This window comes from Scleropages formosus, chromosome 9 (assembly GCF_900964775.1).
Source record: "Scleropages formosus chromosome 9, fSclFor1.1, whole genome shotgun sequence".
Classification (NCBI taxonomy): domain Eukaryota; kingdom Metazoa; phylum Chordata; class Actinopteri; order Osteoglossiformes; family Osteoglossidae; genus Scleropages; species Scleropages formosus.
The window spans coordinates 26,716,536-26,740,954 of NC_041814.1; the positions used below are offsets into that span (position 1 = coordinate 26,716,536).

Genomic DNA, 24,419 nt, shown 5'->3' on the forward strand with positions numbered 1-24,419 from the left:
CACCAGGTCACTCATCCATACATCAGTGGAACACACACACACTCTCTGTCACTCACTCACACACTATGGGGGAACCTGAACAGCATGTCTTTGGATGGTGGGAGGAAACCAGAGCACCCGGAGGAAACCCACACAAACACGGGGAGAACACGCAAACTCCACACAGACTGAGCAGGGATCAAACCCACATCCTCTTGCACCATCCTCAGTGTGAGACAGCAGGGCTACTCGGTGTGCCACCATTTTTCTGTAGTTAGGAGTCAAGTTAGACCGGTGTGTTTTTATTTGTTTTATTTGGATAGAGCCGATAGTGTGACGAAGGGTAGGGACCACTTTTGTTTGTTGCGTTGGTGTCTCACACTCCTAGAGAGATGGCTTAAGAGTTGCCAATGGTCAATAAAGCAGAGCCTTTCATGTTCTGAAAGAATTGCTGCGTTTCCTTGTGGTGGTAGTCAGTCTCATAATATTACTAAAACAATAACCTCCTACTTTTTATTCTTCATACCTGGATATTTTGTAAGGATAGTTAAAATCACAAACATTTTTGGCAGTGGAATATAGCCTCCTGGGAGCTGAAACAAGTTTCTCATTCATTTGCCCAGGAGGGGTGGGAAGCCACTGGTACTTGGACTCCAGCGTATTTATTTTTGGCCCTTTCTTTGCATTTGAAGTGTTTTTTCGCCCCTCTGCTCAGCTGCTAACTGACTCTCGAACAGAGTAGCTGTTACTTGTAACACCCTGTTTTATTGCATCATTTACAGTAATTTTGTTCAGCACTCTGGGTCACTCAGGGTGAAGTGTTCTGTCTTAATCAATTGATTTATTAAAACTTAAAGATACGACACTGTCATTAGATTAATTATCATTATATGCCCCAACAAACTAAGTATCACTTCTAAATTGTTTGCAAGAGGGAAAATCAGACGGACATAATGGCGGGAAAGAGCGCTGCTAATGTGGATCTACCAAGCGCACATGGCAACCCAGGCAACGCAGGCAACGCAGGCCTCTTCGCGCATGCGCGGGCGTCTTTGACTCGCAGCGTCATCGGGGCGCGCGCGTTTGGAGGCATCCCGTCAAACAGGGGGTTCGATACATGTAAACAGAGTCGCGCCTGCTGGTCCGTTGAGCGTTCGTGTGACACGCGCTGAGGTATTGTGCCCGCGCACATGTCCGTGCTGTTCCAAAGCGCGCGAGGCTGGCTCGTAGATCAGCTGTCTCACGCGAACCGAGGCTTCGAGCGCTGCATCGCGGGCGGGACGGCGAGTCGCGAGCGGTTTGTGCGCTTTTCTTATAAAAGTGAATACTTTGAGACGTTGAAGCCGCACATCGTCGACGGCAGCCCTCGGCACGAGCACAACGGAGCGCGAGGGGCCCCCGGACGCGGGGGGCGGGTGAGTGTATAAACACACTGTTGGCGGGGCGGGGGTAGCCTTTAACGGAATAGACTAATAGTTGTGTTAGTTCGAATCCCACTCCTTCGACTCTCCTGAATTTCAGTGCCCTTCATTGAGGTACTTACCCTGAATTACTACAGTAATACCCAGGAATGGGTAAATCCCGGTAAAGCGGATGTCTAACACACATTGTTCTCCTGGGACAACGTCAAAAGAGTTGGATAATAATGAGAAAGCTTTACACAATATGATATTAATAGTGTTCTTAATGTTGATAAATTTGAATTAATATTCTTATTACTTAGGACGGTGGCACTGAGTGACCGCAGTTATTTACATATTAATACAGCAGGGTAGTAAATCACAGAGGAAAAGGCAGTTTATCTGACACGTGTCTTCAAAGCAGGAGAAACTATTGAGCCACTAAGTCTTACTGTTATTTATCCTTTTAATATACAGCCAGGTAACTTTACTACAGCAATTTAGGGTAAGTACCTTGCTCACGGGTCTATAGCTGGAGGTGGGATTTGGACCTATAATCTTTGGGTCTAAAGGCAGCAGCTGTAACCGCTACACTAAGTTAAGAGCTGTTCAGCAGTACGAGATGGGATTCGAACCTGATTCCTTGAGGTCCAAAAGTCCTTGAATTTTTAGGTGATACTTTTCTCCAATATCACAACTGACTTTGCAGATTCAGTGATATTATTGATTGAATGAATATCAAAAATAATATTAATGATAGGATAATTATTAATAATACTGTATTAACAACTAGTTAACAATTATTTGACAATGATAATTTACTATTAATAACCATTATTAATAATAATAATAATAATAATAATTAGTTTGGGGGTGCGGTGGCGCAGTGGGTTGGACCGCAGTCCTGCTCTCCCGTGGGTCTGGGGTTCGAGTCCCGCTTGGGGTGCCTTGTGACGGACTGGCGTCCCGTCCTGGGTGTGTCCCCTTCCCTCTCTGGCCTTACGCCCTGTGTTGCCGGGTAGGCTCCGGTTCCCCGTGACCCCGTATGGGACAAGCGGTTCTGAAAATGTGTGTGTGTGTGTAATAATTAGTTTAGCTGAGATCTTAGTTACAGTAATGTGCCTGTTTATACAGCTGGGTAATATTCACTGTAACAGTTCAAGGTCAATGCCATGATCAAAGGTACTCCAATAGGAGTGGGATTGAAACCCTGGCCCTTTGATCACTAGGGAACCGCTCTAACTACTACGCCACCTGCTGGCCCTTGTTGTTCTTTTTCTTATTTCTAGAAGCGGAAACGGAAATGCGAAGAGTTGAACCAAGGAGAAATCGACGCTCAGCACTATCATGAGAAGGTAAAAGTGATGTTTCACCCTGTTTTCCTCTGAAATTCCTCCAAGACATGGAGCTGTGAAGGTGCTGGACTGGTAGCTGAAGGTAAAGACTTTGTTTCGTAAGAACAATGAATAAACAACGTTTTTACTTGTCAATGCAGGTAAGGAGAGTGATCTTGGAGGGGATGGAGTCCTTTGTGGAGGCGGGCCGCTCGTGCGGGTACCTCGCTCAGGTGGATGGGGAGCGAAGGCTCCTTCCCGCCGGACCCGACGACCGCCTGGCGGAGCTGTGCGACACGGCCAAGCAGCTCCCTCTAGTGGACGACAGCGAGGAGCACCCGGCGCAGCGCGTGCCTAGCGACGACGAGTCCCTCGACACGCTGGACCTGTTCACGCGGGTCACGGAAAACCCGTGGCCCTTCGCCAGAGAGGTGGCGTTCCTGGGGGAGACGTACCTGCTCCCGCCACGCTGCAGCTTCCTGCTCTCCGACGTCTCCAGGCTGCAGCCGCTGCTCAACTGTGAGTCCGTGCTCCAGCTGTGCACCCCCCACGTGCAGCGCCTGTTTGAGGGGGTACAGGCAGCCCTGGGCCCATTACGTGGCGGCTTCGCGTGGTTCATTGCGGTAGTGTTGTGGTTAGGGCTGCTGCCTTCGATCCAAAGGTCGCAGGTTTGAATCCCACCCCTAGCTGTAGTACTCTTCAACAAAGAGTTTACATATAGTAAATACAGCACCATGTTTTCATGTTACCTTATTTTCGCTTTCATTTCCAAATCTGTTTTTTTTTCCTGCACCCCCCAGAACACTCATGTTTTTGCATGCTGACTGTTGGGGAAAAGGTAACTTGATGGTCGCAGCTGAAATGCAATTTTTAAATCAATATTTTACAGAAGAGCAGAGCCATGATGAAGTAATTTAGAGCAGGATGTATATTTACTGCCACCTGGTGGTCGTATTAGGGATGTTTTGGTGCCAAATTAATTTCCCACACCTTCCTTCTATGACAGTGCTGTACAGGTGGTCCCTGATTTACGTTGGGGTTACGTTCCCCAAAAACCCATCATACGTCGAAAATGCATTTAATACACCTAATACACACCTCTGCGTGACAGACTGGGAGATGCGGATTGCTGCCGCTGCCCAGCATCGCGAGAGAGTACCGCTCCACGTATCGCTTGCCCAGGTAAAAATCAAAATTCAAAGTACCATTTCAACTGAATGTCCATCACAAGCTCACCATTGTAAAGTCGAAAAAAAATCGCAAGTCGAACCATCGTAAATTGGGGACCACCTGTATTTGTGATGTTAGAGTTCCATTGGACAAAGGTACTGTACAATGGTGCAGTGGGTGGCAAAGTGGATGGTCTTGGGTTCAATTTCTCCTCCTGTTGTAACACTCGATCCGGGTACTTATTCTGAATGTCAGTAAGAATACCTGCATTGCCAGGGGGCAAGTAAGTAACTGTAAATTTGCTTATGTAACATTTTAATATGTTTTGGAACAAAGGTGTCAAGTGTCATTGAAGAATCAGGAAAAAAATAACAAAAGTAATAATAATGGCCTAATAATTGCAAACCTTGATTCTCGGTGAAGCCTGGGGCCGGACTAATCTTAAAGTGCTGGGCGCTTAGTTTCTCTTCACAGTAGGATTGTGTAACTTGTTTTTGTTAGTGTTCTGCCATATCATCATCATCCTCATCCTCATTGTCATCATCAGCCTTTTCGATTTGTTCAACCTCACGCTGCCCTGACGTGGCCTTTAGACACCTGATTTGCAGCGATTTCACACTTCACGGTGCCCTGACGCTGTCTTTGTGACATCTGACACCCTGACTCAGTCTGCCAATATTTAATTTGCAGATGGGAAAAAGTTTGACGCTGTCGTCCTGGACCCGCCGTGGGAAAATAAATCCGTGAAGCGGAGCAACAGGTCAGTAAGTGCAGCGCAGTGCTGTGCTGGGTGGTGATGGACAGAGGCCTTGGGGGGTGGAAGTGGGCTACAGCATATCAGCTCTGCACGGTTTTATAAGACTATACATGTTTTCATCAACAAAAAAGGACTTCACACATGGACACCATCAAAATCATTTGTGTATCTGCACTAATCCAGAAGTGTTCATTGGTAATGTACAAATTACATATATTCTTTCAGCTGATGTTTTTCTTCAAAGCGACTCATAAAAGTTAAGATACCGTAAAGCTGTACAAATGGCTAAATTGTTGTATAAATGGCCAAATTGCTGTACCTTGCTTAAGGGTGCTACAACCTTAGGTGAGTTTCGAACCTGCGCCCTTTGGGGCCTAAGGCAGTAGGTCTAATTGCTTCATACACAGGGGCAGTAGAGACAGTTCTCCGTAAAAACACATCAACCCTGCCGATCCTCAAAGAAACACCAATTCCCAGCAATTCCAAGATTAATCCCAAAAAGATCCACTTCCAGTTTTTCAAAAACAAGTACTGCACATTCATTCGGTAACATTCACCACATTAATACTACACCCTTAATTAACGAAATGCAAAACTCGTACAACAGACAGAATATGCTCACAAAACACAAATGACTTCATTACCCAAATTATAAACTCAGAATTACACTTTTTCAACATCAACAGTTAATGAACAACTTGAAACAAACAGGAAAAAATACCCAGAATTAAACATCAGTGATTTGAAATACACCATCTGTGTCATCAATCACCCCTGAACTCCAGAGACACGACAGCCCACACACAGAGAGTAAAACGGATCAAACACCCGTCAAAAAATACCCTCAAAACACAACAAAACATTGGTTGAGTCGTTTACCCGATATGCAGAAAACCCTTTAAATCCAACATTAACGATAGATGCTCATATAACGAGACTGTGAAGTTTGTTCCCCACCACATGGGGTCTCACTGTCACCCCTCCTGCCTACCCAGGTACAGCTCCCTGCCCTCTTCCCAGTTGGCCCGGCTGCCCGTGGCGGACTTGTGTGCCCCAGACTGCGTGGTGGCCACGTGGGTGACCAACCGTCAGCAGCACCGCCGCTTCGTTCGAGAACATCTGTACCCGCTGTGGGGCGTTGAGCCGCAAGCTGAATGGCTCTGGGTGAAGGCGAGTAGCTTGAGTGGGTGGGGTCTCCATTGCGGCCGCCCCCATGTCCTGTCTTTTTCAGTGGCATCATAAGAAGACGGTGACTCAAAACCCCACTCATGTTGACACCCTGGAACCCTAAGCAGTTATGGTCTGACACCCTAACACCAGTATTGTCTGCAGTATAGTGACACCAGTGGTATTTTCACACCAAAAACTACACCAAGGTAATGACATGAAAACAGTAATGGTGTAATTTTTTTCCCCCTCTTTTTCTATTCATTGACTACTAGAACTTCCAAACAGATCTGATGAAATTTAATATCAAAAAGCAGCAAAAATAGAGGAAATTGGAAAGGAGGTATTCTAGTTGCCCGAAAGTGGTCCGACAGAGCTGAGACCAAGGTTTGGATTTTGGTTCAATTTTTTTTATTATTATTTTTTTTTTATATATATATCCTGCTGTTCTTCTCTGCCCCATCAGGTGACCCGCTCAGGAGCGTATGTATTTCCTCTGGACTCGCCACACAAGAAACCCTACGAAGTCCTGGTCCTTGGGAGGGTCCGCAGGGGACCCGATGCTTTGCTCAGGTACAGCCCATCAGCTCCCACACATCTGTCATGTTCAGCCCCCACCCAGTTGGCCCCGTGAACTCTGACTACCTGTCCTCTTCTTTCCTGTCCCTGAGCAGTTCTACCAGGGAGCGGGGAGCTGCCCTCCCGGACCTCAGGCTGATTGTCAGCGTGCCATGTAGGCTGCATTCCCACAAGCCCTCGCTAGCAGGTGAGCTCCGCCATTCCCATCCTGGCCGAACTTCTGAGACACTCGGGACACTCGCATGTGTCACATTGGCGACGGGATCTTTGAAACTCTTGTTGAGCAGATTGTGTGCTATAACTCAGTGACACCAGAAGAGGGCAGTGCGGCCACATCAAAGTGGACCGGCACCACCTGGGGTTGTAGAGATTCTGTGACACTTTGTCCCGGTCCAGTGGAAGGCAAATGGAGGTGTTTTGTCATAAAACGAAGGAAAGAGTCACAAAGTTACTGACACCAAATCAGTGTTTCTGTCTGTTTAGGCTGCAGGTGATAGAGTGGTTAGAGCTGCGACTTTGAAGGACCCAGGTTCGAATCCCACCTTCTGCTTTAGTATCCTGGATCAAAGTGCTCACCCTGAATTGCTAGAGTAAAAATGACTCAGCTGTATAAATGGTAAATCATTCTAAGTAACTTACATCATCATTTCTGATTTTAACGGGCTGAGTTGATATTTATTTCCTTGGTCTGTTTAGTTAACTGCAACTCCTTACTGCCTTAGGTGATTTAAAGCATATGCAAGATCCAAAAAATGAACTCTTCTATATCTAGACTTGGCTGGGACATTTTATGCTCAATAAAAAATGTCAGCTAATGGAATTGTGACTTGTAAATCAATAATTTGTGTTTTTGTTAGTAATGAATTCAGAGGCTGCTCACTTGGTTGAGTTATTGAATTTTCCTCTAGTGCCAGTGATACTGCTGCCTCTTAATCGTTGCCCACCTCCGAGTCTTGTCCTTGGTGATTATTTTCCAACTGGGGTTATTTCTAGAGAATCACCCAGGTGGTGCAGTATAGATGTGGACTCAGTGTGGACTGGTCACCAGTGGGGCTGTACCCTAGGTACCCAGTAGCACCCTTCTGGATGGTGGCTCCTCCGAGAGGAAAGTGCCATGTGTGCGTTATGCATGGTGTTCTACAACTCTCCTCCACCTGCTTGGAGTGGTGCCCATGCACAGCTGAAAGGTGCATGTCCACTCAAATGGGCCGGGGTCCTTCAATTTCTAGGGTTGAGAACTGCCGATGCGGTGTCACGCGCATCCTGTCGACCGCCGTGCCATCGTTTTCACATCAGTGGTCTCTCCCTCTATAACCCCCCTTCCTGTGAAAGCCTGTCCTGGAGGATGGGCTTTAAAATTTAACTACGGCTCTTAAATGTCAGCAGGAAATGGACTTGACCGCCTGCTGAATGGACAGGGTGAGGTGCCGGCAACTATTAACTTCCAGAGGTAGAAGTGGGATTAGGGGCACCAAGTGTCTGTGCAGGGGGGGGCAGGTGGAGATTGGAGGGGCACCCAAAGAAGGAACGCATGCAGTAGCATGAAGGCTCTTTATCTGAGAAGACAATGCTGTGTTGACTTTTACTGCGGGGAGTTGGATGGCAGATAGAGAGACAGGGTGAGGGGGTGATCCCGCGGACCATCAGGGCTCGTCTGTGCATTAGAAGGGAATCAACTCCGCCTGTGCAGAAGAGACTCCAGCGCCTGACACGGTGGCACTTGCAGCTCTGTGTGTCACTCAATCTGACAGTTGTATCCTGCTCTGCTCTCCCCACCGCAGCCCAAGGACACCCTCGATGTCTGCGTTACCCTTTCTTTTTAGATTTTTTTTTAATTGCATTTCGGGAGGACGAGTTGACATTCTTTGAACAACCACTTGAAAGCACTTACAATTGTGTTGTAAACAAACTTGCATTATTGCCAGAGGTTGGAAGTGATGGTATCGCTGTGCACGTGACTCGCATCGCACGGAACAAGTTCTTTCGAGAAGGCGATGGTTAATTAGCGAGTCGGATATGTGCAGATTGGCGTGGACGATGGAGAATTGGAGGACAATGCAGAAGCAAGGATGCTCACATGTGCCCACGCGAAAGCAAGCCCAACTTTTGGTGAGGTTAATTTGTCAGTGGTGCTGCGGTCATCCCAGCTGTCGTCCCAGGCCTCCGTCATATAACGCTAATTGGGATGCGACAGGCTGCTCATGTAACATGCCATCAGGGACGGCACTGTGTGGGTCTGAGAAAGCTGCAAGGCTCGCGGATTTCGAGCTGGGGTCAGGCCCACACCAGATCACCTTCAGGTATGGCTCCGCAAAACATGGTCCTTGAGGACTCTTTTTCTGCACCATTGAGGATGCTGATTATGAAGTGGACTGCAAGGAGCATGAATCTGCTCGCCCACATGCGAAGAAGAACTTCTCTACTTTTATCTCTGCTGGAGGTGTTATGTAATAGGTTTTTGTTATGGGACACTTATTGATTACTTTGGGTAGGGTGTCCTTATGTTTCAAATGTCTAACAAGCAACTGTTTTTAAAATGTTCAGAGCTGAAAACCATTTCACTTGAGTCTGTTGGTGCTGCTTTCTGGGTAGTTCCCTCACATTCACAGTACAGGTCAAAAGTTTGAGGGTACTTTATTGAAACATTTTTTCATAATTGATATTTTGTGTCCAGGTAATATTTACACATCTTTGGGGTGTTTAGGGTTGGTATCTGGGTATCTTGGTAACGAAGGGCTGCCCAACTAACTATAACCCTGATGGAACAGCCAGCTTTTGAAGTATGCTATGATAGTAGTGATGGTTGAGATCACCTTGGACACCAAAGGTCACCAACTCTGTGACCAGTAAAGTAACCCCATACCATCACACTGCCACTGCTGTGCTGGGCAGTGTGAACCACACCAGCACAACTTATGCGGTCACCCTCTTTGCACCTTAAAAACACTCTGTGGTTGGACCCAGATATTTGACATTTTGACACATTGGCATACATCTCTGAGTTCCACTCCTTAAACATCCAGTTTTAGTGTTGTTTGACATAAGTGTACTCAGAATTTTGACTGGTACTGTACAGCATACAAATATTCATTTAATCTCTATATCAACGAGGATTGCTATCTTCATCGCAGCAGCTGATCTAGAGAAAATCATCCGTTAATGGTTCTACACAAGGTCCAATGGGAGACACCGTAACATCAGAACTGGGAGTGTGGTGAGACACGTGGACTGGCTATGTTCACAATCCGCCGATTCTGTCCACCTTTCCCTTAGGAAGATGTAATTTCCCTCTTCATGGAAGTGTGGTGTTTGAGAGTTCGAAACGTTCCCCTTTGGCTCCCTGTATGCCTCATGCCTGGTAATGAAGCCAGTCCTCTACCGTTCACTCCAGCTTTGAGAGTCCAGTTTCAAGTGTGGCTTGTTATTTTTGTTATTATTTGGGATAGGCTCCAGACCACTGTGATCATGTACTAAACAAGTAGTTGCAGATACTGGATTGATGATGGAGAGATTATTTGGAACGGTGAAGTGGCAGCAGATGAGTGTACTGGTAGTGTAGTAAATGGTGCGAACAAGGTGGTTTTGGGGCTTTTAGAGGGAGCAAAGTTTAATGGGGGTGCGTGGGTGTGGGAACGAGGAGTATAAACTGGATAAGCCGTGTGACTGACAGCAGGTAGGCGAGCGATGAGTGGTTTCATCATTCCCACCATCCCCAGGATTATTGGGAACAGAATCGGTTCAGGGTGGAGTGCTAGTTCCATGAAATGTCATTCTTTTTCTTCTGCCACATCGCACTGGACTTTCCCTCTCTGAACTGCCCCCTCTCTCTTCTTTCGGCTCTGATCCGCAGAGGTGCTGAAGGAATTCCTCGGACCCAACCCCCAGTGCTTGGAGCTGTTTGCTCGCAATCTGCAGCCAGACTGGACCAGCTGGGGCAACGAGGTGCTCAAGTTCCAGCACCGCAGCTACTTTGAGGTGATGCCGGACAGACCGTCTGCAGCCCCTGTCCCAGAAGCTCTGTCCGTCACCAGCTGAGAGATGAACTTTGAGCATTGATCATCACGTCCAAGACAGGGGAAGTTCTCCCATGGAGAAAATGTCTTAGTTCATTGACTGCTGTGTTACTGTTCCTTTTAGTGGTTAAAGAATGGGAGCGCCAGATGAGGGGATGAATTGTGACACAGGAAGGCCACGTTGTCATGGCAATCTTGGGCCCGGTAGGTCTTTGTGTTTCGTGTTGAATTTTACAGTGTAATCATCTTTCCTGTGGGTTTGTTTTATAAACTGTTTTTAGACATGTTTTTTAAAGTGCATATAAATGTTTTTGCAAATAAATCTCCTGTCCTTGGGTTTTCCTCGTGTGACTTTCGCAGTAGGGAAGGCTTCAAAAGTACCTTCTTCCACACATCTAGACATTTGGAGTTGTGTAGGTATTTTATGCTCTCTATTCACGCTGCCCCATGTGTTGGAATGTTTTAAATGAGGAATTTACAGTTGGAACTGTTGTAAAATCCAGACATAATCCTAAAGTTTAGGAAAGTTCTGGAATATGGCGAATACAAAAAAAGAGTAGCTAGCAACTCACCTTGGAGAGAAACTCCACTGACACAATAAGGTAATATTGGCTAAACTTAATGCTTTTTCCCAGTGATCTCTAACAGGGTAGAAAGACCCTGGCCTGCCCCCCCGCCACTGATGGAACCAGAAGTTTAAAGTCACCTCATGCCCTAATAATCTGATTGGATTTAAATAACCCCCCAAAGTAGCAGATGAACAATGGTGGCACCTCCCCTCCTCCCACCACACGATTCCCTTCCCTTCCTGCGCCTGCTCCTTCGGTCTAATGAGAATTTCATGATTCTCTCAGAGAGGCTGTCACAAAACTCCATGAGAATAAATTACGCTCCCTGCAGAGCAATCTTGTTCTGATGGGTCCAGACTTGGGTGGCTGGAGGATAATTCGCTGTTAAACGGCAAGCACTTGCTGCTGGTTGTGCGCCTGGCTCTCCTCTCCCTATCTATTGGGGGGGGTTGCTTATTGTTGCATTCTTTGCTGTGCAATAGTGCCCCCTATCTGTATGTTGCTGAACACAGCAAGTGCTACAGATGAAATTTGCATTTATTTAGTGGAAGCTTCAGTACAAAGCATCTTAAAATGATTTTCCAATTTATATAGGTATTTTTTACTGTATGAATTTAGGCTAAATCAGTGTTTTTAGAGTGGGCAGCCCTAAGCACTATGCCACCTGGCGTAGGCATCCTCTGTGTAAATGGGAAATGGTTGAATTGAGGGTGGGGGTTGGTCCCTGAGAACCCACTATGGAAAGTCCAAATTCAGTGGGACAAACTGGAGAATCCAACACCTTTTCTGCTGGCTTTCGTTCCTCCTTCTTTCCCAAATGGAATTTAATGCCTAATGACCTGCCAAAAGGTTCCCATGTTTCTCTCCGTTGGCTGCCTGTAGTTGCCCTTATCAAGTCCAGCACTATGGTTATGGTTGACGAGACCATCAACGGACCTGCTCCCCTTCAGCATGTGATCACTCCTTACACCCTAGTGAGAGCGCTGTGCTCCTCCACCTCTAGCAATGTGGTGGTCTCACTTGTCAGGGGTTCAAAACTGAAAGCCTGTCACTTCAGTCTTTACCTCAGTGTGGTGGAATGAGCTTCCTCTGTCCTTCAGAACTGCTGCATCCCTCCCAGCATTCAAGAGGGGTTTCAAACCCATCTCTTTCAGACTTTCTTCTCTCCTGGTTTCTTATCTGCTTCATAAACCCTCACTACATAATCTGTTACGAAATTAAACTCCCTACCAATTCTGTATGCGGCTGTGTAAGTGTACCCTGTACTCAGTATGGTTAAACACACTCAACCCCGTGAATACCACATGTCTGGTTAATCACAATGTTATATGATGGTGGGGAAATGCGATGTTTGGACTGAGAGCTGCGAGAGCCATTGCATTCACGAAACAAATTGTATGATCCATAACATATTGTGGATAAGTCTTGTTTTAAAGCAAAGTATCTTGGTTCGAATTAACACTGTAGGTACACCTGTTTATTGTCCCATGGGATATAAGTTGAGACAAGTCAGGGCAACTAGTAGTGTAGTGGTTACAGTTTCTGCCTTTAGACCCAAAGGCTGCAGGTTCAAAACCCACCTCTTGCTGTTGGATCCTTGAGCAAAGTACTTACCCTGAATTACTATAGCAAAAATTACCTGCTGAATAAATGGGTAAATAATTGTAAGCTGCTTTGGAGAAAAGCATCAGATTACTGTAGAAATTAGTAATGCTGGACAAATGGAAATTGCTTGTCAAAGAGTGCTCTGTTACCAAAGCTCATAGAGAACCATCATTTATTAGCTTACAGAGCACATTGCATAAAGTGATTTACTTTATTCATTTAAAATTGCTTATCAAATAGTACTCTCACCTTGTAATCCATGGACCGGTGCTTGTGCTCCCTCTATAGTACCCGTGATCAGGTTATGAATAAACCTGTACCGATACAGTATAAATGACCGTGCTATTGAAAGAGGTAAATAATCACAAATTGCATAGTACATTTAATGTTGTAAGTTGGACAAAGGGCATCAGCCAAGAGATAGTTAATAAAAATTTGTTTGTATTTGCATTTCCACATTTGCATTGATTTAGCAGATGCTTTTTCTGCAGAGGAGATGTAAGCGGAGAAAACCAATGTACCTTTCATGAACATATGGAGATATAGACGCAGGCACGTGATTCTCGAAGTGCAGTCGATTAGTCCAATATCACCGTTCCTGCCAGCAGACATTATGTGACAAACAGCTGTATATGAAATTGATAAGGAGTATTTTTAAAAAATAACAGATAATGTAGGTAATGTAATGTAGGCTGTTCTCTGACAGCCTAATGGGTCGTATGAGGGATGGAGTTAATGTCAGAGTATTGGACTCAGGATTTTATAAGACATAAATGAAAATGCCGTATTGATTTTAGAGTCGGATCTTTGTGTGGTCTTGACAGCCTCCCTCAGGCTGGGTCCAGATCTTGTGAAATCCGCTCTTGCCGCCATGAACTGGAATGAATGAGAGGAACCTGAGATGATGCTCGTCTCCCGTTCGCACTAAACCAGGCAGGGACTTCTGACTTCTCACCTTATTTGGTTTGTCTGACAAGTGCGCAGATCGCAGAGGCTGATTCACACCTAGATGAAACTAGAGCGAACGATGTGCCGCTCGCAAGGCTTGCGGTAAAAAAAGACATTGCTGAAAAAGACAAAAAAAAAAAAAGTGTGAGGAGAAGGAAATAAATGGGGAGGGAAATGGAATTACTCGCAGTACATTTGCGAGGCTTTGTGAGTTTTCTGTAAGACTTTCTTTGGTTTGAAGTCCCGTGAAATGACGGTATTCAGTCTCACCGCCCGGGTGGATGGTTTACTGTAGCTTTATGAAGAGATGGACCTTCTGTACACCTGTGGGCTGATTCCAGCTTAAGAAATAACTGGGGGCGGTGTGTGTGTTAGATCTTTGTGAATGTAATAATACGAGACTCCCTGCCCATCGTTAACCATTTCAAGTCCCGCTGGGTCATTATCCAAATTTAATGAGGCTAACTGGAAACCTCATAGTAAAAAGACATAATAACAATATTTAATTTTTTTTTTTTTTATAGTCCCCTTAAAGGTGGCTTTTCAGAGTGCTTTATGGTAATAAGATGGCTAATGTAGAGTAAATACATGAGTCAGCAAAGAACACATGCAGTCTGAAGCCACTTGGCCCAAGCGGGGTCGCAGCAAACTGGAGCCTAACCTGGCAGCACAGGGCGCAAGGCTGGAGGGGGAGGGGACACACCCAGGATGGGATGCCGGTCTGCTGCAAGGCACCCCAAGCAGGATTTGAACCCCAGACCTGCCAGAGAGCAGGACCTGGACAGATTGAAATGAAAGTAAATGAAAATTAAATATAATGCATTTTTAGTGTTTTATTCTTACAAAACTGCACAGACAAACAAAAGGTTATAGGTCACTTATCCTGTGCAGAAATGTGCTTTCTCTTAATTTTTGCATAGTTTGCACTTTGTAAAAAATGCAGCCCCAAGTAGGATAGCACAAATGACAAAGTCCATGAATTTTTTTACCCATAAATAAACCCAACTGTTCTTTCACCAATGGGGTGTGTGGTGGCGCAGTGGGTTTGGCCAGGTCCTGCTTTCTGGTGGGCCTGGGGTTCGAGTCCCGCTTGGGGTGCCTTGTGATGGGCTGGCATCCTGTCCTGTGTTGCCGTTTCAGGCTCCGGTTCGCCGCGACCCTACTTGGGACAAGCAATTTGTCAATGTGTGTGTTCTTTCATCGCCGTAGAAGAGTTATAAGACTTAATATCCATGTTATATTAAGAGAATAATGTGTCAGGTTTCTCTGTGCCCTCAGTAATCTCAGTATAAACATCTAAAAATGCATAAATATAATAAACACAGCTGAACATATTAAAGATTCCTTAAGAAATATACGCCAACATCCCAGAACAATATGACTGTATTTATTTAAAGAAATTTAGTGTGTTCCACAATAATCTAGCTGGCCTTTCTGTAAACAGATTACTTTTATAATTAGCATAAAAAATGTATAAGCTGAATGAGCTGTACAACAGTAGTGACAGAAGAAGAGAAAAGTAATCTAATTGGTTTGTAAACATAAATATAGTCATACTCAAATGTTTTGCCAGAAATAGGCCCATTATCACACAGTTAAAACAGGTGAAAAGGGAAAACTGATATTAAACATAGCTTTTTTTTGTTTTTAATTCTTTTTTTTTTTGTTTAAGGGTGTATAATATTAGAAAATTAATCAATAAACCACTATTAAAGTGTCTTTTATTACTGAACTAAGAGTAGGTTTTGAATGTATGGCGGATGAGAGCCAGTTCCTGCTGTACCTTAATATTGCTGTATTCCCCTTGTTACCCTGGAGCACACTTCAAATAACATCATATATTTATTTATTTTGTTATGTTGCCTTGTTGGGTTGCCTGGTTGTTTTCATTAGCGGGAGCTCGCAGCACGAAATTCATTTCGAGACCTGTCCGGAAATGCTGGAATGTGTTTTATTGACGCACAAAGAGCGCAGGAGAAAAGAAACCCGTGAAGGAAGAGGCCGACGAGGAGGCCGTGGCCCTCTTGCTTCTCATTTTGTGGCGATGCTTCAGAAATCAATGTGGACTTTGAATGGGTCCAAACTCAATAAGCGCTCATTTATCCCGGAGACAGTGGCAGACGTCAGTGACACTTTGTCTTTTGGTTGGAAAATGCAGTTAAAGTGGACTGTGCATAAGGGGAAGCAGATATCAGGTCCCAAAACACCCCATTACTGCTTTGTCCTTCAGTTGAAGAGTGTATGCTTAAAATAATTATGACCCAATGCTCTAATTAAGCAGCAACTCACACAAAAACCCTCCAAAAAAGCTCAGTTTTATTACTCCATGTTTTTTGTCTGGCCAAACAAAGCAAATAATTTTAAAAAATTACATTATATTCACGTTCATTTTTATTTTTTTGTAGTCATCGATGCCTAGTGACTGTATCAATAATTAATTATTGGGGCACTGTGGACATGGGCAAAAGGACATGGAAGATGTGCATTAATGAGGATCTGTTAAGTACTATGTTAACCGGTAATTACTGTAATGTGCATATTCCAAAGAACTCCAGATGTGCGTTCATGATGCCAGAAATGAATATTTGGAGTAACTTGGATACACATGAAAATTGCAGATGTGAGTAAATGAACTAATAAAATACTTGTGAAATTTGATTCCATGTAATGGGCACATAGTGTTAATTTAAGTAGTAAGCCAGAAGATAGATAGATAGATAGATAGATAGATAGATAGATAGATAGATGGAATTTGCCTGCAGGAATTAATGAAGTATTATCTTGTCCTATCATGCTGGAACACGAGAAAAAACAGAAATAAGTACAAACAGAATAAATAAGTCCTGATGTAGTGGAAAAACTCCCTTGGTTCCTCATAGCTGCTGAATCCTTCTCTTTGTCAAACCCATCCCTTTCAGACACATTTCTCTCCCGATCATTGGACAGCTACGTAAATGAGTCCAACACCATCTGTTCCATCTGCTACGATTATCTATGTATTTGGCAATTGAATGTCACTTTTATAGAAAGCAACTTGTGAACCATCAATATGGTGGTACCAGGTACCCAAACTGTGCGTTGATTATCCTGTGTTTGTGTGTGAAGCTCTTTGTGTATTGTTGATGCACTTTTGTTTACTCAGATTTGCATTGCACTGGAAATAAGAGGAGGGGGCGCAGGGGGTTTGGCTTGAGCCTGCTGTATGGTGGGTCTGGGGTTCATGTTCTGCTCGGGGTGCCTTGCGCCCTGTGTTGCCTGGTTGGGCTCCGGTTTGCCGCGACCCCGTCTGGAACAAGCAGTTGCACAGTTGTGTCTGTGTGTGGAAATAAGAGTATGTAAATGTAGGGCAATCACACACACACACTGGCTGAAACCGCTTGTCCTGAGCAGGGCCACGGTGAACCGGAGCTCAACCCAGGAACACAGGGCATAAGGCCGGAGGGGGAGGGGACACACCCAGGATGGGACGCCAGTCCATTGCAAGGCACCCCAAGCAGGGCTCCAACCCCAGACCTGCCAGAGAGCAGGACCTGGCCAAACCCACTGCGCCACCACGCCCACATAGAGCAATCAATGCAGAACAAATACTGTAAAATGGTAGAGTTAAATCATAAGTCATATTTTTCTAACTTCTTGTCTGAGCTTCTAATTTACTGAACTATAGTTCATTCCAGTTGGTATATACGAAATTTAGCTATAACTATATAGTTATACTTCCAGCTGTTGAAATTCATATGCCTAACCCTCTGATCCATAAATCCATGTCATCCTTAAACTGACAATGTTTGCATTAATTTAGTTTGTATAGCTCTTTCAGGGTGATGGTGCGACATCATAAATGTCTGTCTTGTTATCGTAACTTTTTTGAAATGTCATTTTTGTAAAGCTGTCAAATACGATTCGTAAAAGAAATGTAAGAATGCTGCCGGAATAGTTTATCGATCTGACTCATTTCCTGGAATTTATCCTCTTTTATCAGCTGAGATGGTTCAAAACATAAAAAGTAAGAATAACAGAAGCAAACCATGAAGGATTTTTTTTTTTCAGTGTCGTAGAGGGAGTCATTCCACGTGTTAATAGAAAACATGCGTTCCCATGGAAACGTGGGCGAAGCCATTGAATGGTGCTTTCTTCGACCTTGACTATTTCATAGACGCTTTCCCTTCAAGTCCGCTGGCTTACCATGGAGCAACAAAAGCAAAAGTTTACGCACATGAGAGCACGGGGACACATTGTAATTCAAGTGTCTGTTGTTTATGACTTTGCATCAGGAAATGACTATACAGAAACAAAGCCCATGAGTTCATGCTGCTGACACAAAGGAACTCGCTCTGATAGGCTGAGATGTTCACCGTATATCTGAAAGATTTGGGAGAATTTAAGGCAACTCCCTTTGAGGAAAGTTACACGGTTTATGTAACTCTCATTCATCCTTTTTCAATCCTGGGGCGTCTTTTCTTCAAGGCGCTTCAGGAACCGGGAGGTCAAACGCGTCAAACAGTTGGAGTGTCGCTCAATAACAGTCACGACTCGCAATTTCAAAAAAAACGTCAAAGACGACACCAAGAACTGAGTGCATTCTTTTGCAGCGCTCACATAATACAGGTCTCAGTTGTGAATATTTTGGCATTGAGTGAGAAAAAAAAATTATTTTCAGTTCAGTCCCATGTATTTCCACAGAGTGACCTTCGGAAAGTAATTGAGCGTGGAACACTTCTGAAACACAAACGTTTTCAAAAGAACCAAACAAAAGACAACAAGTCAGTGGAAATGATAACATCTGTATGTACAGTCCCATAGAAAAGTGAGTACACTTTTTTGAAACTTTTTTTTCTACAAGGCATTCAGCGAACAAGTTTGACCAGGAAATGAGATACCACATCAATGCCATTCCCAGTTCCTTCTACAGCTCTCCGCAATGATCAAGAACACTTCCATGTTCACCCTTTTCTCCAGCTTCTCCCATGCAGGTGTTACCCAGGTTGCCCAGGTGTGCTCAAACTTTTGACTGATACTCCATTTAGAATGAGCTTGCAGAGTCTTTGACGGACGGTTTTGCATGACCCAAGTAAAGTGCCCAATGGAGACCTTAGCATTCTCCTACCCTTTGTAGAAATTCAAATCCTAGAAACATCAGGACGTTTTGACCACCCCGATACCTTCCGTTTCAAGAATGAAGAGTGCTGAGCACTTGCGTTCTGGTTCGAAACATTGCAAGCAGTCCGTAACCAGATGTCTCCTACAAAAGATCCATGTCGACAGAGACTCGAGTGCTTAAAACCTGAACCCCCCCAGTCACTGTATTTGACTCCCTTAGCGGTTGAGATGGTAACAAATAGACCTGTCAGTATTCAAAGCATCTCTTCTTCTCCCAAAAACACGAGTGAAGATGCACACCAGGGAGGACGTTTGGATAGATGGCTTGGGGACTGACTGACACATGAAGACATGAAGGAAGAAAGGGGTCGACTCAAAGATGCTATTTATGACAAAGGCCAACAGTGGTGTCCTGGACCTCCGAGAGATCCCTTCGGAAACAGAATGAGAAAGAAGGAGAGACAGAACGGGGAGGATTATTTGCCACCCTGTCCTCTGAGACAGCTCATTAGCACTGAGTTCCAGACTCCCCACCACATACCCCTGCCCACCTCCTATCTGCTACCATGTCTTCATCAGTGTCCCTCCCCACCTCACCTAGCCCACACCTCAGATCTGATGCCATCCTCCCCATAGCTCCCAATTTCTCCCTTCCCCAATGTCACAGGAGCAATTAGGCCTTCCTGCCAGGCGCTGGCTCCAATGGGGGACGACCGGGTCCATCTCCGACACCTTCGTGGCCCTAGGCTGGGTCAAGCCCTCCCCAGACTCCACAGTGGTCCAGTCCTCCCTGAGGGGGAAGGAAGCAGCCTGACACATCGCCCTTTAGAGTGCTGTGCTTCACTCTTAGTGCCCGGCAGCCTGATGTTCATTTAAATTCCTATTTGCAAGCAGCTCCAGGATAATTATTAGTAAGTTACTCAATATAAAAAGAAAATAATTACAAAAAATATTTCTTAGTCCGGATATTACCAGTGTTTGGTTATAAAGTGGTTGCACTGATGCAGAGTCAATGCCATAGGCAGAAAGTTGGACTGACAGATCAACAGCATGGGTTCAAGACTAATGGGGTCATGGTCACAGCCCATGTTTGCCCCTGGTATAGGTTAGCAGGGTATTTAACCTGAATTACCCCAGTAGATGTATTCAGCTGTATGAAGGGGTAGAACTGGTTGCTTTGGACAACCGCATCAGCTAAGCAATAAAATAGTGGCAGTAATGATCCCAGCAGGCCTTGCACACAAGCCATGATCTCACCCTGGACAGGACATCAGTTCATCGTGGGGTTCACACCCACACGCACTTACTCACCCAGAGACTTACAAACACACACAGCAGGTCTGTGGTCTGTAGGTGGAAACCAGAGCGCACCAAAAAGATGGACAGCTTCCACTGACACAGTGCCAGCTTCGAACCCAGGACCCTGGAGCTCTGAGACTGCAGCTTTTACCACCACACCCACGTGCTGTGAGCTTTTTTGCTTATTTGTCCTCTGATGCAACATAAATCTTTCTATTGAAATATTGACCGTCTCACCCAGAGGGGCTTCCGAGGGCTGAGGTTTCTGTTTTGACTCTTTCGAACTGTTTCGTTGACCATACGTGATGTCACATTTCTCAGCAGTGCGCAAGTATGCATAAAATAAACGCTTTCTGCATCGAAAAAAATTTCTCCCCAAGCCTTACTGTAACGACCCGCGTTACTGTGTTTAGGCGGGAAGATGTGCTTTGTGTAAATAGTTGCATTGTGGGTAGCTTGTAAATAATGTGTGCAACCAATGGGGGCACTTCTGGGGGAAATGATGGGGTGACTGTGTCTGGTAGTGTGTGGAAGAGAGAGCCTCAGGACCCTAAGTAGGCTAGGAAGGCTGGCTGGAGGTGCAGGTCCTGGAAGAACTGGACTTCTCAGACCAAGAGCATTGTTTCCCTGGTGCTGGTGTTCAAAGAAATTGTTTGAGATGAACGCTGTCTCTCATTCCTTCTATGCTCCGTCCCAAACCACGATGTTCCGTGCCGAATTACTTTAGCCGTTTCTTCTCACCGTCATGTAAGTAGAGAATATATTTAAAAATGTTGTGGTATCTTGGGTTTTGTTAACAGTGGCTGCTTGTTTCCTGATCCGCTGATAGTTCCCTCAGAGGACCAATGCTGGTGCTGAAGTGGACCATGCTGGATGTCCCACTGTGTTTGTACCACTGGAAATGGGACTGAAAGTACTACAGTTGGCATCAAAGCTGAGGGGTAATGGGTCTGGTCTCCGATACCTACCAGACCTGATTACTTGCTACATCTCGACCAGACTGATATGGCCTTCTACCTCTGGCCTCTTGGTGGTCCCGCTCATAAGAAGTCCAATTAAAAGCAGGAAAGTTCTCTGTTCTGGCTCCAGCGTGGTGGAATGAGCGCCCGCTGTTCCTCACACATGCCGAAGCCCTGTCAACATTCAAGAAAGATGTAAAAACATGTCTCTTTTAGACTCACTTTTCTCCTGACCTCCTAACTGATCCATAAATTTTAACTCCTTACAGGTTCCGTATGCTGCTAGCCATCTATTGTATGCTGGTTAAACAGAAGTACTGGACTAAATGACTGCAGTTTGAGAATGATGTCTTTGCATCTCATCATCTACATGTAAAGGTAATCTCCCCCATGGAGAAAGACTGACCCCCTCATGGTTTACTGAGCACTCGCTAGTCCCTCAGTGGCACCCGGGCCCAGACGGGACTGCGTGGGTCTTCTACAGAGGTGGCTGTTGGAGGAGACTGCCATCCACCCCCTGAAAGTGGAGGAAATGAGAGCGCAGAGCAAAATTCATGCGCCGGTGGCCTTCCCACCCAGGGTCACGAAATTATACAACGGGAAGTGCATATTTCGCTTTGAACTTGGGTCCGTGTTAAATCGGTGGCTCCCCTCATTGCTGCCCCCCATCAACGAGCCTGGATGTGCAATCACAGCTCCAGAAGGAGATTCAGCTCCTGCGGCGGAATGGCGGAACCGGCCCCAGCAGGCCTCAGGATATTAAATCAGCTTCGGGTCAGGAATCTTCATCTGAGGAAGAGCACTCCCAACCCCCCGTTCCCTCGATCCCCAGCTGTGATTCTTTGGCACATGGAGCTAAACAACCTTCTGGGTTCGACTGGTGATGAAAGGGCTCCGGGAACAAGAAACAATTGTCCCACTGACCTCCAGGGTGCAATGGCACCATACAGCTTTAGCATGGAAATAAAATAGCTTTTTTCAAGCAAACGATCGGCCAGAAAAACAAACGAGTCACTGAACAAAGTTAATTTCAAACCCAGGCCTCTGCCTGTGCGATCCAAAAATGTCTGGGTCCTAATTACCTTAATAAATGTACAACAAGTACAAATGGGCTCCTCCCCTTCCTTCATCTCTGAAAGTGAAACATGATCAGCTGGCACGGAATACAGGAGAGTGCCACGTACCTGTTGGGGCACCAACCACAAGCCCAAAACCCAAGCCAAAGAGAGGAAGAGGAAAAAAGGGAACCCAAGGAGGACACCATGGTGCCTCCATCTCAGATTCATCCTCCACAGTAGAGCCTGTTTGAGTGTTTGCTTGCAAGGGGGTCCAGCCTATATGTCCAGCGGGCCATGAGCCGCCATATCAAGGGGCTGACAGTTTCACAGTGTCAGCCGAAGGTCCGGCTAACTCTTCTACCTGCAGTTTTTACTCCGTCGGTTCAGGTTAAGTACCTTGATCAAGGTTACGACATGATAAAATAGGATTCAAACCTTGCATCTTCAAGTTCAAAGGCAACAGCTCTACATTTAGTTTATTACAGTGATTTACCCATTTATACAGCTGGGTAATTTCCCCGGAGCAATTTAAGGTGTAGAATGTCACTCAAGGCTACTACAGATGGATGTTGGATTTGAACCTGTAGTGTTTAGGTCAAAAGGCAGCGGCTTTAAGCACTGTACTACCAGCTGCCCCCATGGATACCATCTCTAACCAGCACATCATCTGCTGCCTGTTATTTATGAGAAAAATCAAAACCTCAGGTTATGTTTAAGGGTAATTCTAATAAAAGCACTTAAATTTAATTACTGTATATTATAAAAGAAAAAAAAAAATCAGGAGCAGCCCTCAGCCTGAACCCCTGAATGTTTAAGCTTTGAGCGCAGATCGCCGACCAGCCCAGCACCTAGAGCGCTAGGAGCTGTTAAGAACGTGCGCGAGAGAACACAACGCTGTAGGCCTGAACACATCAGGACTCATGAGTATAATTTACTGCAACAGGATGAGCTCATTTCCAGAATCGGCCTCCAATAATCTCTTCAAACGAGGGTCTCCTTAATAACGCATCATTAATAAAACACCATGAGTGGGCAGGTGGACGTTTTTATTGCATAAGTACCCTATTAGTTTGACAAAGGGTTTGGGTTTCCAGCAGGAGAGCTGCAGCGAGGAGCTCATCCGTTGATAAACATTTTGCACACTTTCACGTACACACACACACACACACACACACACACACACACATCTCAGATGCCCAAATGTAATGGTGAGGGAGCAATATGAAGCTGGCTAAGAAAGGGAAGATCTCCCATCATGTCATGATTAGTGCCCAATAAGGTTCAGCTTTCACAACAGTTGCTCCTCCATTCGGTCTCCTGCCTTCTTGCAGGACAAGAGTCTGGACGAGAGGAGCTTCCGAGTCCTCGCACATTTTTCAACATCCAGGGTCTCGACAGACTGACGCACACCTGCTCAGGTGAACAACGCACAGTACAATGGATGCACTACTTCCCATGTGCTTTTCCCGCTTTGCAGTTTTTTTGTTTATCAGTCTAGCTGATATAACCGCACACTCAAAGCAGTCATTGCGTCGGCATGATATTATTTATTCAAAAGTCATTAGTCTATAATGACAGTGTTGTAATTTACAGTACTATCACCATTTGCCCTGTAATTATTTATAAATAGCCATGCTTACAATTTTAATGAAGATTAAACTTGCTGCAGTAAAAAATGTCTGAACAAAAGCAATGTAGGAAATAATGCTTTTGCATCTATATAAAGATGAATATTGTAAATAAGGAGAGCGTGGAGCACTCTTTGACAGTGTGTTGAAACTTTAATGAAAGTGCCAGGCGATACTTTGTGAGTTAGAATATGCAAAATGGGAATCATGGTGGTACAGCAAGTAGTGCTGCTGTCTCACAGCACCTGGGTTGTGCGAGAGAGCGTGGGTTTGATTCCCGCTCAGCCTGTGAGGAGTTTGCGTGTTCTCCTTGTATCTGTGTGGGTTTCCTCTGGGTGCTCCTGTTTCTTCCCACAGTCCAAAGACATGCTGTTCTGCTTCACCCATAGTGTGTGAGTGACACAGAGAGAGTGTGTGTGTGTGTGTGTGTGTTCCACTCATGTATGGATGAGTGACCCATTGTAAGTAGTGTATCTAGCAGTGTAAATCACCATGGTGAATAATGCGCACAATGAAAATTAGTGCGGTACCTCTATGAAAGGCGGCTAACGGGTTCTGTAAAGCCTTAGTCATGGTTGTCTCACTGTGCTTTTCAGAGATTCGTAATTACTGGAACTGCTTTACATTTTGGGAAATTATTTTAATTTTGTCCCTCTTTAAAGGGTGGAGAGTCACGTTGTTCACTGTCAGAAGTTTATTATAACACTAATAAAAGATACTGCAAATAAAGCATGCTAGCCAGAGTGTATGAAAAACTGAGATGAGATTTACTTTGGAGACTTTTTGAATTTAAACACGTTGCTATATTTGTATTGACATCATGACTCCCACTGCTCTATACTAAAGTGTCAAGTACA

General features: G+C 45.0%; 1 protein-coding gene across 2 annotated transcripts; it reads left to right on the plus strand.

Annotated features, from left to right (window-relative positions):
* Nucleotides 1–1,081: 1,081 nt before the first annotated feature.
* mettl4 (methyltransferase 4, N6-adenosine) lies at nucleotides 1,082–10,833 on the plus strand. 2 transcript variants are annotated; one of them, XM_029254600.1, is made up of 9 exons: nucleotides 1,082–1,394; nucleotides 2,669–2,734; nucleotides 2,875–3,232; nucleotides 4,574–4,643; nucleotides 5,636–5,810; nucleotides 6,274–6,380; nucleotides 6,482–6,573; nucleotides 10,237–10,361; nucleotides 10,524–10,833. In XM_029254600.1, exons 1-9 carry the CDS (start codon nucleotides 1,170–1,172, stop codon nucleotides 10,548–10,550), a joined length of 1,245 nt encoding a protein of 414 aa, XP_029110433.1. In that variant the 5' UTR covers nucleotides 1,082–1,169; the 3' UTR covers nucleotides 10,551–10,833. The 2 variants fall into 2 exon arrangements, with proteins under 2 accessions (XP_029110433.1, XP_029110432.1); XM_029254599.1 differs by having other exon boundaries at nucleotides 10,237–10,833.
* Nucleotides 10,834–24,419: the final 13,586 nt, after the last annotated feature.